The sequence below is a fragment of the Nomascus leucogenys genome, chromosome 13, assembly GCF_006542625.1.
Source record: "Nomascus leucogenys isolate Asia chromosome 13, Asia_NLE_v1, whole genome shotgun sequence".
NCBI lineage: Eukaryota > Metazoa > Chordata > Mammalia > Primates > Hylobatidae > Nomascus > Nomascus leucogenys.
The window spans coordinates 42,051,904-42,066,655 of NC_044393.1; the positions used below are offsets into that span (position 1 = coordinate 42,051,904).

The following is a 14,752-nucleotide window of genomic DNA, read 5'->3' on the forward strand; positions in this document are numbered from 1 at the left end:
AAATACAAGTGCGTGGTTTGACTTTTTCACTTGGGGTTTTATGTTTTGGCATACTTCTGGGGTCTTGCATCCTTTTTCCCCTGATTCTTCCCTTGGGGTGGGCTGTCCACATGCTCAGTGGCCTGCCAGCGCTTGGGAGGGGAGCATGCACAGTTTGTTTACTGGAGTTCTACACATGCTCACTTCAGACATTCTTCCCTTGCCAGTCAAATGTCCCTAGAAGGTCATATACCAATTAAACTCTGTCATTTTGCATCTTAATGCATGAGCTTGAGCCCACTCACCCAGCTCCTGAGATCTTATCTGAAAGCTGCTGATCCCCAGTTTGAGATTTCTTCTATTGATAGGGAGACTGCTTTCCCTGGCACTGGCTGCAACAAATTATTTTAGAAAGACAGTTAACAACTGCCTGACCATCATCTGATGGTTGCCTGACATTCCTGGTGGTGGAGGAGCCCTCTCCTGCCATGCTCAGGCCTGACTAGCTACCTACTGTAACAATTATATATATATCTCCTATACCATAAGTGGTATTTCTTTCTATATTAGGTGTGTTTACTTCCATAGCTTTCCATCAGTTATAATTTCATAATAAGTATATTAAATATACTTACTGTGCTAACAAAATGTTCAGATCTCTAATTTTCACAAAAGGTTAAAGGCAAGCACTAAATATTTGCAATTATATTAATGATAGATATTTTCATTGTTCAATTTCTCACCTTTAATGCATTTAAAGAATATATTAAAATTTACTTCTGTAAAATAATATTAACATATATAGTTCCAATTATCTTATTTTCCTGCCTAAATAGGTTTTGTTCTCTGCACATGCTCACTTTGAAGCCTCTTGTCCTTCATACATTTAAGGCCTGAACTTATCCCACAGGAGATGTGTGCCAACAGCTGAAGCACAGTTGACGTTTCTCAAATAACACTTGTGGATTTCTTGGCTTCTTTGTGAGGACTTTGTCTTCAAGGACAGTGTTTCTGAGTGTAAGAGCATTTCTTTCAAATATGCATTGTTTTCAATAAAAATATAATCTGCTATGAGTAAATATTTTGTAGAAAATAAAGGGAGAGTCTAACATGGCGCAAATGCACCTTGACACGACAACATTCTAGAGGCTTCTACTTGACTGACCGAAATAGTTCTGTGTTCTAAGTGAATAGTTCTTCATTCAGGGGTTTCATCAGCTTGAATAGAGAAAACATTACTTCTATATTTTCACTAATCTGCACCTGAAAAAGCATATCCTTTCCTTCCAAAAGGAAAGAAAAGAAAAGGCAAGGTAAATACCGAGAGCAGTGTTAGCAGGACCAGAGACTGTCATCGCTGTAAATCACAGACACTTCATTCCACATTACAGTTGTCACAGATCTCTCAAAATATTGTTTACATTGATCACCACTTTGAAATTATGGCATTTAGGTGATGCACCATGAGAACTTGTCTTTTAAAATATCCCAAAAGAAGCACTTATATTTGATATCACATATTTGCTTCTTTTTGAGATTTTGATATTTCATTTCAATATGACTGGATTCCTTTGTAATTCTGTGTGTTTTATTTGATACATTTATTTAAAATATTATTCTAGAAAGGGGTCTGTGGGCTTCAACCAAGTGCCAGAAGACCCATGGCCCAAATGCCTGTTCATCTCTTGCTCACCACCTATTGGCCTAAGCAGAGATTACCAGGTCCAGCCAGATACCTGTTCCAGAAAGAGACATTGCCCAGCAGGCAGCCTCTGGGGCTCTCTTGCTATTTTCTGTGTTCCTCCACTTTTCTCAGAACACACCTCTTGAGAGGAGGAGATATATCAGGACACATGAGTGAGAAGACCAAGGTAGTGTCCCTTGAATCTGCTAGACACAAAATTCTCTTTGGTCTCAAAGTGGGCCACCCTGGATGACTGAGCCCGAATAGATCACTGGGCATTCCCAAGCTTCCTTTGGCTCCATGGAAATCCACTAGATGATAGATCCAAAGCTCTGTGTCAAGGTAGACAGCTATTGGTATTCTATCCTCCCTCATACGATAAGCCCCCGGCTGCAGGAGAAGGCTCAGAGGTGCACTGGCAGTTCATCACTTAAGCTCTCATGCTTCATTCACTGGGGGAACATATGTTCTTCTTCTTAAAAACAGCTATACTGAGATATAATCCACACATCATACAGTTTACCTATCTAAAATGTATAATTCAATGACTTTTAGCATATGCATAGAGTTTTGCAAATTAATTCTAGAACATTTTAATCACCCCAGAAAGAAACCCTGCAATCATTAGTAGTCTTTTCCTAATTCCCCCTTACTCCTAATCCCTAGGCAACCAGTAATGGACTCTTCGTCTCTCTAGATTTGTTAATTCTGGACATTTCATGGAAATGGAATCTTACAATATGTGGACTTTTGGGACTGGCTTATTTCATTTAGCATAATGTTTGCAAGATTGTGCATGAATCAGTATTTCATGTCTTTTGATTGCCAAATAACATTTCATTATATGGACAGGACATGCCACATTTCATTCATTCATTCAACAGCTGATGGATATTTGGGTTCTTTCTACTCTTTGGCTATGAAGAATAATGCTACTGGGGCTGGGTACAGTGGCTCATGCCTGTAATCCCAGCACTTTGGGGGTCCGAGGTGGGCAGCTTACGAGGTCAAGAGATTGAGACCATCCTGGCCAACATGGTGAAACCCCGTCTCTACTAAAAATACAAAAATTAGCTGAGTGTGGTGGCGTGTACCTGTAGTCCCAGCCTCTCGGGAGGCTGAGGCAGGAGAACTGCTTGAACCTGGGAGGCAGAGGTTGAAATGAGCCAAGATTGCACTGCTGCACTCCAGCCTGGCAGCAGAGCGAGACTCCATCTCAAAAATAAATAAATAAATAAATAATAAAAAAATTAAAAATAGAATAATGCTATTATGAACATTTGTATAGAAACTTTTGTGTGCAAATATGTTTTAATTTTTCTTGAATATATATACCTAGAAGTAGAATTACTAGATCATATGGTAACTATTGTTTAACATTTTGGGGAACTGCCAAACTGCTTTCTAAAGTGGTTGCACCAGTAAACATCTCCATCAGCACTATCTGAGGGTTCTTCTCTGTCTTTTGATTGTAGCCATCCCAGTGGGTGTGTATTGGTATCTCATTGTGGTTTTAATTTTCATTCCCCTAATGGCTAATGATGTTGAGCATCTTTCCACGTGCACAGGATCTCTGTTTTCTCACTCAGGTGTCCTGATGTATTGGCCATTTATATACCTTCTTTTGACAAATATCTATCCAGATCTTTTGCCCACATTTTAATTGGGCTATTTGTCTTTAATTATTGACTTATAATTCCTTATATATTCTAGAGAGATCTTATCAGGTACATAATTTGTAAATGTCTCCTACCATTCTCCCATTCTGTGGCTTGTCTCCACTTTTTTTTTTTGAAGCATAAAAGTTTTAAATTTTGATAATGTCTAACTTATCTACATTTTCTTGGCTTGCTTGTGCTTTTTGTACCATATTTAACAAACCAGTGCCTTATTGAAGGCCACAAATATTTATACCTATATTTTCTTCTAAGGATTTTCTAGTTTTAGTCTTACATTTAAGTGTTTTGACCATTTTTAGTTAATTTTTTATTTGACGTGAGGTAGAGGTCCCACCCTACCACAGGTAGATATGCAGTTGTTCCAGAATCATTTGTGGAAGACACTATTCTTTCAATTGCCTTGGCACCCTTGTGGAAATCAATTTACCACAAATGTGAGGGTTATTTTTAGATTCTCAATTCTATTCCATTGATTCGTGTCTGTCTTTATCCCAGCACTATATTGTTTTGGTTCTGGCGCTTTGTGGTAAGTTTTGAAATCAGGAAGTAAGTGTTCATTTTTTTTCTTTTCCAAGATTTCTTTGGATTTTTGGAATCCCTTGAACTTCCATGTGAATGCTAGGATCAATATGTAAATTTCTGCAAAGAAAAAAGCTGAGATTTTGGTAGGGATTGCATCCAATTTGTAGATAAATTGTGGGGATATTTCCACCTTAATCATATTAAGTTTTCCAATCCATGAGCATAGGGTGTCTTTCCATTTATTTAAGCCTTTTAAAGTTTCTTTCAGCAATGTTTTGTAGTTTTAAGAGCAAGTGTTTTGCATTTCTTTTGTTAAATTTATCCCCACGTATGTTATTCTTTTTGATGCTATTATAAATGGAATTGCTTTTATAATTTTCATTTTTTTATTGTTATACAGAAATACAATTGCTTTTTATGTATTGATTTTGTATCCTGCAACTGCTGAACTCCTTTATTAGTTCTTAGTTTTTTAAAAAAGTGTTTTCCTTAGGATTTTCCATATACCAAAAAGGTAATATCATCCACAAATAGAGATAGTTTAGTGTGTTCCTTTCAAGCCTGAACTTTAAAATTTCCTTTTCATAGCTAACTACTCTGGAATCACCAGCATAATGTTAAATGGAAGTGGTAAGAGCAGACATTCTTGTTTTTTTCCTGACCTTAGGGAGGTGGCTTTCAGTGTTTCACCATTGAGTATGATATTAGTGGTATGGTTTTTTGGATATGCAACATATTTTCTTTTACAAATAATAGACAAATAAAGTCTATTCTAAAGAATGGACCAATAAAAAATTGTCCATTTTTACCCTGTTTCTTTAAGAAAGCCTGAGTAAGAGGCAAAATTTAGCAAAATACTTGTTTTGCTCTAACATGCTGCAGTTATTAGATAACATTTGCTTAACAGACAGTTATTTTTCCATCCTTGAATTTATATATTGCTACATAGCCATAGAGACTTAATTTTTATGTTTGCATTTTAGTATTGTTAGTGTATTATAAATATGGCTAAGGTATGTATGGGGTCAGCACAATGCCATTGGGGCCCCTTTCTGTCTGTGGACTCCTTTTCATCTCTGTTCTAACAACATTCACACATGTTTGCTTTCAATAAAAATGGCTGAAGTCTGTTCACTGCCCAGGTATTTGGTCCAGCCTCCTCCACAGACATCAAGCAGAAACTCCTATCTAAAAAGCTGGGCTTGGCTGGGCATAGTGGCTCATGCGTGTGATCTCAGCACTTTCGGAGGCTGAGTGGAGGATGGTTTGAGCCCAGGAGTTCGAGACTAGCCTGGACAACATAGTGAGACCCCATTTCTACCCACACACACAAAAGAAAAAAATCAGCTGGGTGTGGTGGCACTTACCTATAGTCCCAGCTACTCTGGAGGCTGAGATAGGAGGATCACTTGAGCTAGGAGGTCAAGGCTGCAGTGAGCCATGATTACACTGCTGCACTCTAGTCTGGGCTACAGATTTTGAGACTCTGTCTCAAAAGTCAATCAATCAGTCAATAAATAAATAAAAAGCAAGACTTCCTGGATGGCTACCAGTGACCACAGGGGTTTTTGATAAAGCTTTTTTTTTTTTTATATAGCAGTAATAACAACTGTATTTGTTAAACAGCTGCTGTGTTCCAAGAAAAGTAATAGTCATTGTATGTACATTTTCTGTTTTGATTTTACACTAATCCTACGTATTAGATATTATATCTCCAGTTTTGGGGAAAGAACACCAGAGATTGAAATAACTTAGCCAAGTCAGCCAGTATGTAGCAAAATGGGGCTCAGACACACTCCACATTGTAGTTCTTTCGTCCTTACCACAGGCCGGTGAATCTTTGTTTCACCACTTACTAGCTGTGTGGCATTGGAGAGTCACTGATTCTCTCTGGCCTTCAGCTTCCACACCTGGGCGATGGGGATAGTCACTATGGATGTCTCTAGGGCAGATGGGAAGCCTGAGACAGGACATGCTTCAATTTCTTCCCTACGCCTCCATCCCTGATTTTTTACACAATTGCTTATTGTTATTAGTGGGAGAAATGCTTGGCTGGAACAAATTTAATCCAAAAGACATTTGGTGAGTCCCTACCATGGACAAGAAACCATGCTGGATATTGAATACAATCAGACGCTGAATCCAAATTCTAGGGACTTGAGTGTTTTCTTTTTTGCTAAAATTTGTTGAGAGCTGACTATGGCTCCTCTGTTCTAAATGCTTTACATGTATAACCCATTTAATCTTCATCCTAACACTTTGAAGGAGGGACTATTCCCATTACACAGTCAAGGAAACCGAGCTACAGAGGGGAGGGGTTACTAGTCAAATCTTAAAAACAAACAAAAACTTGTGAATGCTGGAGCTGGGTCTCCAGTGCAGCCAAGTTGGCTCCAAAGTCCACACTCTTAATTCACCCTGAGGCTCTGAGGGCCCCCATTCTTGTCTTTGCAGGTGAATGTGAGAAAATTACCCTGGAGAAACATCTACCACAGGTGCTCCAATAAGCTCTGGGCACTGTCTAGTTACAAAGCGTGCTGTTAGGCGTAAGGGGATACAAAGATGTGTGGGAATCTGGAGTCTATGTGCAGCCAAAAGTGTGGTATATGCATGATTAGGTACAGAGCAGGGAGGGAGTGGTGAGTACTAAAGAGCTGAGAGAACGACCTGTCTATGGGAGTCACAGACTGATCAGTTCTGGTTGGGTTATTCAGAAAACTTGCTGATGGGGAAGCTTGAACTGGGACTTGAAAGAAGGGAAAAATTTCAGTGGGTGAAGAGCCTGGCAGATGAGAATGTTGCTGGCAGAGGGAGAGACATGAACTACAGGGTGGAGGTGAGCGAACAAGGTGCTTCTCTGACAGTGAGCAGGAGCCTCCCTTGCCAGGATGTTTCCTCATTCATGGAGACCAGCAGAACACTGGTCCTTGAAGCCTTGTGAGGTGGAAGGGGTGCAGGCTCTGGGTCCAAATTCCAGCACAGCCCCTTGAGTGCAAATTTTCTCATCTGTGGCCACAGAGTAGAGGCACTATTGTGAGCATCTTCAGTGTGGAGGGGAAAGAGCATGGGCTCTCCCAGCGGGCGGGAGCACCACTGAGGGAGTATGAGGATCAGAGTAGCCTCAGCCACGGTGGAGAGCTGGAGAGATAAGCAGCAAGGAAAGAGCTGGGGACCCAACTGTCTCAGCATAAATTGAGAAGGCAGGAGCAGTGATCAGGGGAAACAAGACACAAAAACTGGGCAGTGGATGAAGGAGAGCAGAAAGTCAAAGGCAAATGCATGGTTTAAAACCTCAGTGGACCAACTATGATACTGGGAAAGATGGGGTAAGGGTCCCTTCTAGAATACTCCCTCCCCAATCTCCTTGGACACTGCTATCACTGCCAGGGGAATGGGTAAGTTCACCAAAAGGTGGGTTATAAAGAGATGATGAAGACCACCAGCAAAACCTTGAGAATGGCCACTCTAGTGTGTGGTACGAGAGGATCCCAGGGGCCTCCCCAAGGCTCACAGGAGAGGAGGGGAGGAAAACATGTGTCTCAAAAGTAATTGGAAGAGGAGTCTTGAGAGTGGTGAAGGGTCACAAGTGCAAATGGCACCAAGGCTTCTAGAAGGATGGTTGAAAACAAGATTTTGGCAACAGTATTTAGGACCAGATGGGTGTTCTTCAAGGGAGCTGTTTCAGGAGTAAAGCAAGTCTGCAGGTGGGCCAGAGTGAGGGCGCTGGGTCAGGAACTGGGCCAAGCATTGGGAAGTGGATGTGTTATCTGCAAAGGGATAGGAAGGAGTGGCCCACCCTGGTGTGCAGGGGGCACAGATAGGAAGATAGGGATGGGGCAAGAACAGAGACAGGGGGCCTTCAGTCACCAGAAGGTAGTCTAAAATATGCAAAGCCTCCAAGGTATTGGCTGGAGAGGAAAAACAAAGCGGCTGAGGGCAGGCCCCACAAGGCGAAGGTATCCTGAGGGCCAGGGGTAAAGCCCTGACAGGTGGGAAAGTGGGTCATGTCCACCCATCCTTCTGCAGGGCAACCCAGATACTGTGGTAACCCCATGGGACAACGCTCTGCTTCTATCTGTTGTTGCTCTAGTTTCTTTCTAATATAGACACATCCAACATCTGCACCTCCTCATATAGGGTTGATCCAAGTTTCACAGACATCACTGAGTTCTTAGTGGACTCAGCTACTGGGGCTGTTCTCACACTTTTTTTTCTTTGCAAGAATCAGTAACGGGTGCAAGTGGACCTGTGTAGGACGTCCAGTGAAACATTGTGTTGGTGAATCAACTAGAATCCATCCAAGAACTCAACCAGCCTGGTGTGGGGTGAGATCTGATCCTTGAATGTCCCTCAGTCACTTTTAGGGCTGGCAGGTTCAGAAGGGCCCTCTCATCACCTCCCCCCCCACCGCAGGGCCCCATTCCTTGTTTAACACTTTGCCATCACAGTCTTGAATCCTTGTAATTGAACAATGGACCCCACATTTTCACTTTGCACTGGTTTCTGATTCTGTAACCGATCCTGTCCCCTCTCTTGTCTCATTCACTCTGGGAATTGTCCCCACATCCTGAGACCTTTCAGCAGTGCCCCAAGGAGGTTCCTGCCCTTATCTGAAGCTCCACCCTCACCCCCATGGCGGCACCCCAGGCAGCCCTGCTTTTGCGTCCCGCATAGGCAGGCTGTGCACCAGAGTCACGACCCCCGATTCAGCCTAGGCAGCCACAGCTTGCCTGCTCCCGCCGGACAAGCCCTACTGTCCTATCTGCCGCTCTTCCCTTCCTCTTCCCAGGGGGTCCGCGTCAGGGGAGGTGCAGCTGTGTGCATTCCGGGAGCTTCAGATCCCCCTGTCCAGCAGCTCCTTGGTTTCCGGGAGCTGGGGCGGCCTTCCCAGCGAAGAGCTCAGCTCAGCGGGACGTTTTAAAGCTCTCTGCCCCAAGGCGCTGGGGAGTGTGCGGCGGGACAGTCGTGCTTGCCCCTTTCACCTTCAGAGTGTCCACGCCCCACCCGTTTGGTCACTGCGGGTCAGTCCAGTCCAGCCCGGCCCACCCCACCTGTGCGTGTCTGTCGCACGTTGCAGACGCCATACTCTCTGTTCTTGTTTAAAGTCCGGGATCTACTGGGCCCTGGAGGCAAGAGGTGAACGCAGAGGAATCCACGCTGAGCTGCCCGGGAACGGAGCTTCCAACCCCAGAGGGAGGCCTCTGTGCTCCTACACCTTAACCCTTTTTAGCCCGAAACTTCTCCAACTTCCTTGGCTTTGTGTAGAGCTAGACAGCGCCGCCCCCTGGCGCTCGTTGTGAGGACAGTAGAGGAGAGAGGCAAGGGTGTTTTTAAACAGTTTGCCTCCCACCATTATGGGGGCGACCCGAGGGGGAAACCCACTCTTCCACATTCCCGGTAAGTGAACTACCACAAGTGACAGATTCCCATGTCCTCCTCCAGCCCTCCCCAGCCTGCCCATCCACAGGACGGTGGCTCTTCAGTGCCCTTTGCGGAGCAAGTGGCATTTCTATGCACCTGAGTATCAATTCGGACTCTGAAAGAAATGGAAACCCCCTTAGCCGACCCGGGTGGGATCCGCTGGGATTCTGCAGCGCCTCCCCTGGGGGGCTGCCAGCCACTCCGTTGGGGTGCAAGAAGCACCATCCTTCAGAAGCTGGGCCGAAACCGGCCAGGCTGACTCGCTCCCACGCGCCCGCCCCTACCCGGCGCCGCAGCAATTCACCTGCCGCGGCCTCTGAGCGGGGTCCGGACCTCGGCGCCCTGACAGTGTCCCCGCGACTTCCCCACCCGATGAGATGGGGTCTGGCGTTAGCCAGTGCGTGTCCAGGGACTCGCGGGTCCCTGGCCAGCCATGGGGCAGAGGGCGCTGGCATTAGGCCAGTCTTCCCCGCCCTGCCCCGTCACCCCAGCCACACCCACTGTCCTGTGAGGCCAAGCGCGCTCGGCTGGTTTCCTGAGCCAGGCACCCTGGCCGCGGACAAGATCCAGCTGTCTCTCCTTGCGATCCTGCCTTTGGGGAAGTCCACGTCTTAGGCAGGTCCTCCCAAAGTCCCCTTGGTGCCGACCACCCCTCCCAGCGTCCTGCAGGTCCTGTGCACCATCTCCCCCACGCCCCATTCAAAGCCCTCTTCTCTGAAGCCTCCGGTTCCCAGAGCTCTTGCAATCCAGGCTTTCCTTGGAAGTGGCTGTAACATGTATGAAAAGAAAGAAAGGAGGACCAAGAGATGAAAGAGGGCTGCACGCGTGGGGCGTGAGTGGCGGGGGAGGGGACAGTCGTCTGGCTACAGGGGTGCTGGCCTTCCCTGGCGCCTGCCCCTGTCGGCCCCGCCCGAGAACCTCCCTGCGCCAGGGCAGGGTTTACTCATCCCGGCGAGGTGATCCCATGCGCGAGGGCGGGCGCAAGGGCGGCCAGAGAACCCAGCAATCCGAGTATGCGGCATCAGCCCTTCCCACCAGGCACTTCCTTCCTTTTCCCGAACGTCCAGGGAGGGAGGGCCAGGCACTTATAAACTCGAGCCCTGGCCGATCCGCATGTCAGAGGCTGCCTCGTAGGGGCTGCGCGCAGCGGCCAGAAGTGTCTGGGCTGGGACGGACAGGAGCTGCTGTCGCCATTGGCGTCCTGCACCCCTCTGCTCCGGCACGGCCCCGTCGCAGTGCCAGCGCTTTCCCCGGCGCCTGCACGCGGCGCGCCTGGGTAACATGCTCGGGGTCCTGGTCCTTGGCGCGCTGGCCCTGGCCGGCCTGGGGTTCCCCGCACCCACAGAGCCGCAGCCGAGTGGCAGCCAGTGCGTCGAGCACGACTGCTTCGCGCTGTACCCTGGCCCCGCGACCTTCCTCGATGCCAGTCAGATCTGCGACAGACTCCGGGGCCACCTAATGACAGTGCGCTCCTCAGTGGCTGCCGATGTCATTTCCTTGCTCCTGAGCGGCGACGGCGGCGTTGGCCGCCGGCGCCTCTGGATCGGCCTGCAGCTGCCACCCGGCTGCGGCGACCCGAAGAGCCTCGGGCCCCTGCACGGCTTCCAGTGGGTTACGGGAGACAACCGCACCAGCTATAGCAGGTGGGCGCAGCTCGACCTCAGTGGCGCTCCCCTCTGCGGCCCGTCGTGCGTCGCTGTCTCCGCTGCTGGGGCCACTGCGCCCAGCGAGCCGATCTGGGAGAAGCAGAAGTGCGAAGAGAAGGCCGATGGCTTCCTCTGCGAGTTCCACTTCCCAGTCACCTGCAGGCCACTGGCTGTGGAGCCCGGCGTCGCGGCTGCAGCCGTCTCGATCACCTACGGCACCCCGTTCGCGGCCCGCGGAGCGGACTTCCAGGCGCTGCCGGTGGGCAGCTCCGCCGCGGTGGCGCCCCTCGGCTTAGAGCTAATGTGCGCCGCGCCGCCCGGAGCGGTCCAGGGGCACTGGGCTAGGGAAGCGCCGGGCGCTTGGGACTGCAGCGTGGAGAACGGCGGCTGCGAGCACGCGTGCAATGCGATCCCTGGGGCTCCCCGCTGCCAGTGCCCAGCCGGCGCCGCCCTGCAGGCGGACGGGCGCTCCTGCACCGCACCCGCGACACAGTCCTGCAACGACCTCTGCGAGCACTTTTGCGTTCCCAACCCCGACCAGCCGGGCTCCTACTCGTGCATGTGCGAGACCGGCTACCGGCTGGCGGCCGACCAACACCGGTGCGAGGACGTGGATGACTGCATACTGGAGCCCAGTCCGTGTCCGCAGCGCTGTGTCAACACACAGGGTGGCTTCGAGTGCCACTGCTACGATAACTACGACCTGGTGGACGGCGAGTGTGTGGAGCCCGTGGACCCATGCTTCGGAAGCAACTGCGAGTACCAGTGCCAGCCCCTGAACCAAACTAGCTACCTCTGCGTCTGCGCCGAGGGCTTCGCGCCCATTCCCCACCAGCCGCACAGGTGCCAGATGTTTTGCAACCAGACTGCCTGTCCAGCCGACTGCGACCCCAACACCCAGGCTAACTGTGAGTGCCCTGAAGGCTACATCCTGGACGATGGTTTCATCTGCTCGGACATCGACGAGTGCGAAAACGGCGGCTTCTGCTCCGGGGTGTGCCGCAACCTCCCCGGTACCTTCGAGTGCATCTGCGGGCCTGACTCGGCCCTTACCCTCCACATTGGCACAGACTGTGACTCCGGCAAGGTGGACGGTGGCGACGGCGGCTCTGGCGAGCCTCCCCCCAGCCCGACGCCCGGCTCCACCGTGAGTCCCCCGGCCGTGGGGCTCGTGCATTCGGGCTTGCTCATAGGCATCTCCATCGCGAGCCTGTGCCTGGTGGTGGCGCTTTCGGCGCTCCTCTGTCACCTGCGCAAGAAGCAGGGCGCCTCCAGGGCCAAGATGGAGTACAAGTGCGCGGCCCCTTCCAAGGAGGTAGTGCTGCAGCACGTGCGGACCGAGCGGACGCCGCAGAGACTCTGAGCGGCCTCCGTCCAGGAGCCCGGCTTTGGCGCGGCCTTTCTCTCCGTCCTGTGCCTCCTCACCCCCAGCTTTGCTACCCAAAGCACCTTAGCTGGCATTACAGCTGGAGAAGACCCTCCCCGCACCCCCCAAGCTGTTTTCTTCGATTCCATGGCTAACTGGCTAGGGGGTGATTAGAGGGAGGAGAATGAGCCTAGGCCTCTTCCGTGACGTCACTGGACCACTGGGCAATGATGGCAATTTTGTAACGAAGACACAGACTGCGATTTGTCCCAGGTCCTCACTACTGGGCGCAGGAGGGTGAGCGTTATTGGTCGGCAGTCTTTTGGGCAGACCTTGACCTCGTGGGCTAGGGATGACTAAAATATTTATTTTTTTTTTTGAGTATTTAGGTTTTTGTTTGTGTCCTTTGTTCTTACCTGTATGTCTCCATTATCCACTTTGCACAGCTCTCCGGTCTCTCTCTCTCTACAGACTCCCACTTGTCATGTGACAAATTATCTTGGTGAATTTTTTCTCCCTAGCCCTCTCACATTTATGAAGCAAGCCCCACTTATTCCCCATTCTTCCTAGTTTTCTCCTCCCAGGAACTGGGCCAACTCACCTGAGTCACCCTACCTATGCCTGACCCTACTTCTTTTGCTCTTAGCTGTCTGCTCAGACAGAACCTCTACGTGAAACAGAAACAAAAACACTAAAAATAAAAATGGCCATTTGCTTTTTCACCAGATTTGCTAATTTATCCTGAAATTTCAGGTTCCCAGAGCAAAGTAATTTTAAACAAATGTTGAGATGTAAAAGGTATTAAATTGATGTTGCTGGACTGTCATAGAAATTACACACGAAGAGGTATTTATCTTTACTTTTAAACAGTGATCCCGAGTTTTGTTGCTGTTTTGATTTGTACTGAAAAATGGGAATTGTTGCTAATCTTCTTATGCAGTTTCCTTATTATTATTACTTATTTTTGACAGTGTATAAAGTGTTTAGAAGGTTGCTCTAGATTGAGAGAAGAGACAAACACCTCCCAGGAGACAGTTTAAGAAAGTTTCAAACTGCATGATTCATGCCAATTAGCAATTGACTCTCACTGTTCCTTGTCACTGGTAGACCACATTAAAACCAGCTCTACTGGTCTTATGGAATTGGGAGCTTGGGAATGGATCCTGGAGGATGCCCAATTAGGGCCTAGCCTCAATCAGGTCCTTAGAGAATTTCTACCATTTCAGAGAGGCCTTTTGGAATGTGGCCCCTGAACAAGAATTGGAAGCTGCCCATGGGAGCTGGTTAGAAATGCAGAATCCTAGGCTCCACCCCATCCAGTTCATGAGAATCTATATTTAACAGGATCTGCAGGGGGTGTGTCTGCTCAGTAACTTGAGGACAACCATTCCAGACTGCTTCCAATTTTCTGGAATACATGAAATATAGATCAGTTATAAGTAGCAGGCCAAGTCAGGCCCTTATTTTCAAGAAACTGAGGAATTTTTTTTGTGTAGCTTTGCTCTTCGGTAGAAAAGACTAGGTACACAGCTCTAGACACTGCCACACAGGGTCTGCAAGGTGTTTGGTTCGGCTAAGCTAGGAATGAAATCCTGCTTCAGTGTATGGAAATAAATGTATCATAGGAATGTAATTTTTGTAAGACAAAGGTTTTCCTCTTCTATTTTGTAAACTCAAAGTATTTGTACATAGTTATTTATTTATTGGAGATAATCTAGAACACAGGCAAAATCCTTGCTTATGACATCACTTGTACAAAATAAACAAATGACAATGTGCTCTCGGGTTGTGTGTCTGTTCACTTTTCCTCCCCTAGTGCCTTCATTTTATGTCATTAAATGGGACTCACAAACCATGCAAATGCTGTGAGATGCATGGAGGGCTGTCCTGTACCCCAGCACTCGTGTTGTCTGGTGATGGCACCATCTCGTGATTTTCAAAGCTTTTTTCCAGAGGCTATTATTTTCACTGTAGAATGATTTTATGCTATCTCTGTGTGCACAAATATTTATTTATTTTCTTTCTGTAACCATAACAACTTCATATATGAGGACTTGTGTCTCTGTGCTTTTAAATGCATTATAGGATCATTTGTTGGAAGGAATTAAATAAACCCTTCCTGGGGCATCTGGCGAATCCCAGCTGTGTGTCTCCTCTGCGAGATATCCAAATTCACTGTAGTCATGAAGGGTCTCAGTTTGTGGCTCTAATTCAAGTATTCATTTCTAAACATCTCATCCAGTATGAAATCATTCTCATCTCTTTTGGAGATTAAAAACATCACCTTTTCAATGCACACGTTTCTTGGGCTCACTTTTCTAAGGTGGTAGGGCTGGCTGAATGCAATATGCAGGGCTCGGAAAGATTTTTTAAAGAAGAAATTAAAAGAAAGTAGAGTCCAGGCAAGTATTCAAATGCTTTATATGTCTGGATAATGCTGAACTCGTGAGTTTTA

The 14,752-nt window shown here is 47.8% G+C and overlaps 1 protein-coding gene across 1 annotated transcript; it reads left to right on the top strand.

The window, feature by feature from the left end:
* Nucleotides 1-10,352: 10,352 nt before the first annotated feature.
* Nucleotides 10,353-14,077, top strand: THBD (thrombomodulin). The gene has a single exon (XM_004092839.3). The coding sequence runs from the start codon at nucleotides 10,567-10,569 to the stop codon at nucleotides 12,292-12,294; it is 1,728 nt and encodes a 575-aa protein (XP_004092887.3). The 5' UTR covers nucleotides 10,353-10,566; the 3' UTR covers nucleotides 12,295-14,077.
* Nucleotides 14,078-14,752: the final 675 nt, after the last annotated feature.

Bases quoted from the DNA above. Each gene is read 5' to 3' on its own strand.
- THBD (XM_004092839.3), top strand. From the start codon at position 10,567: ATGCTCGGGGTCCTGGTCCTTGGCGCGCTGGCCCTGGCCGGCCTGGGG.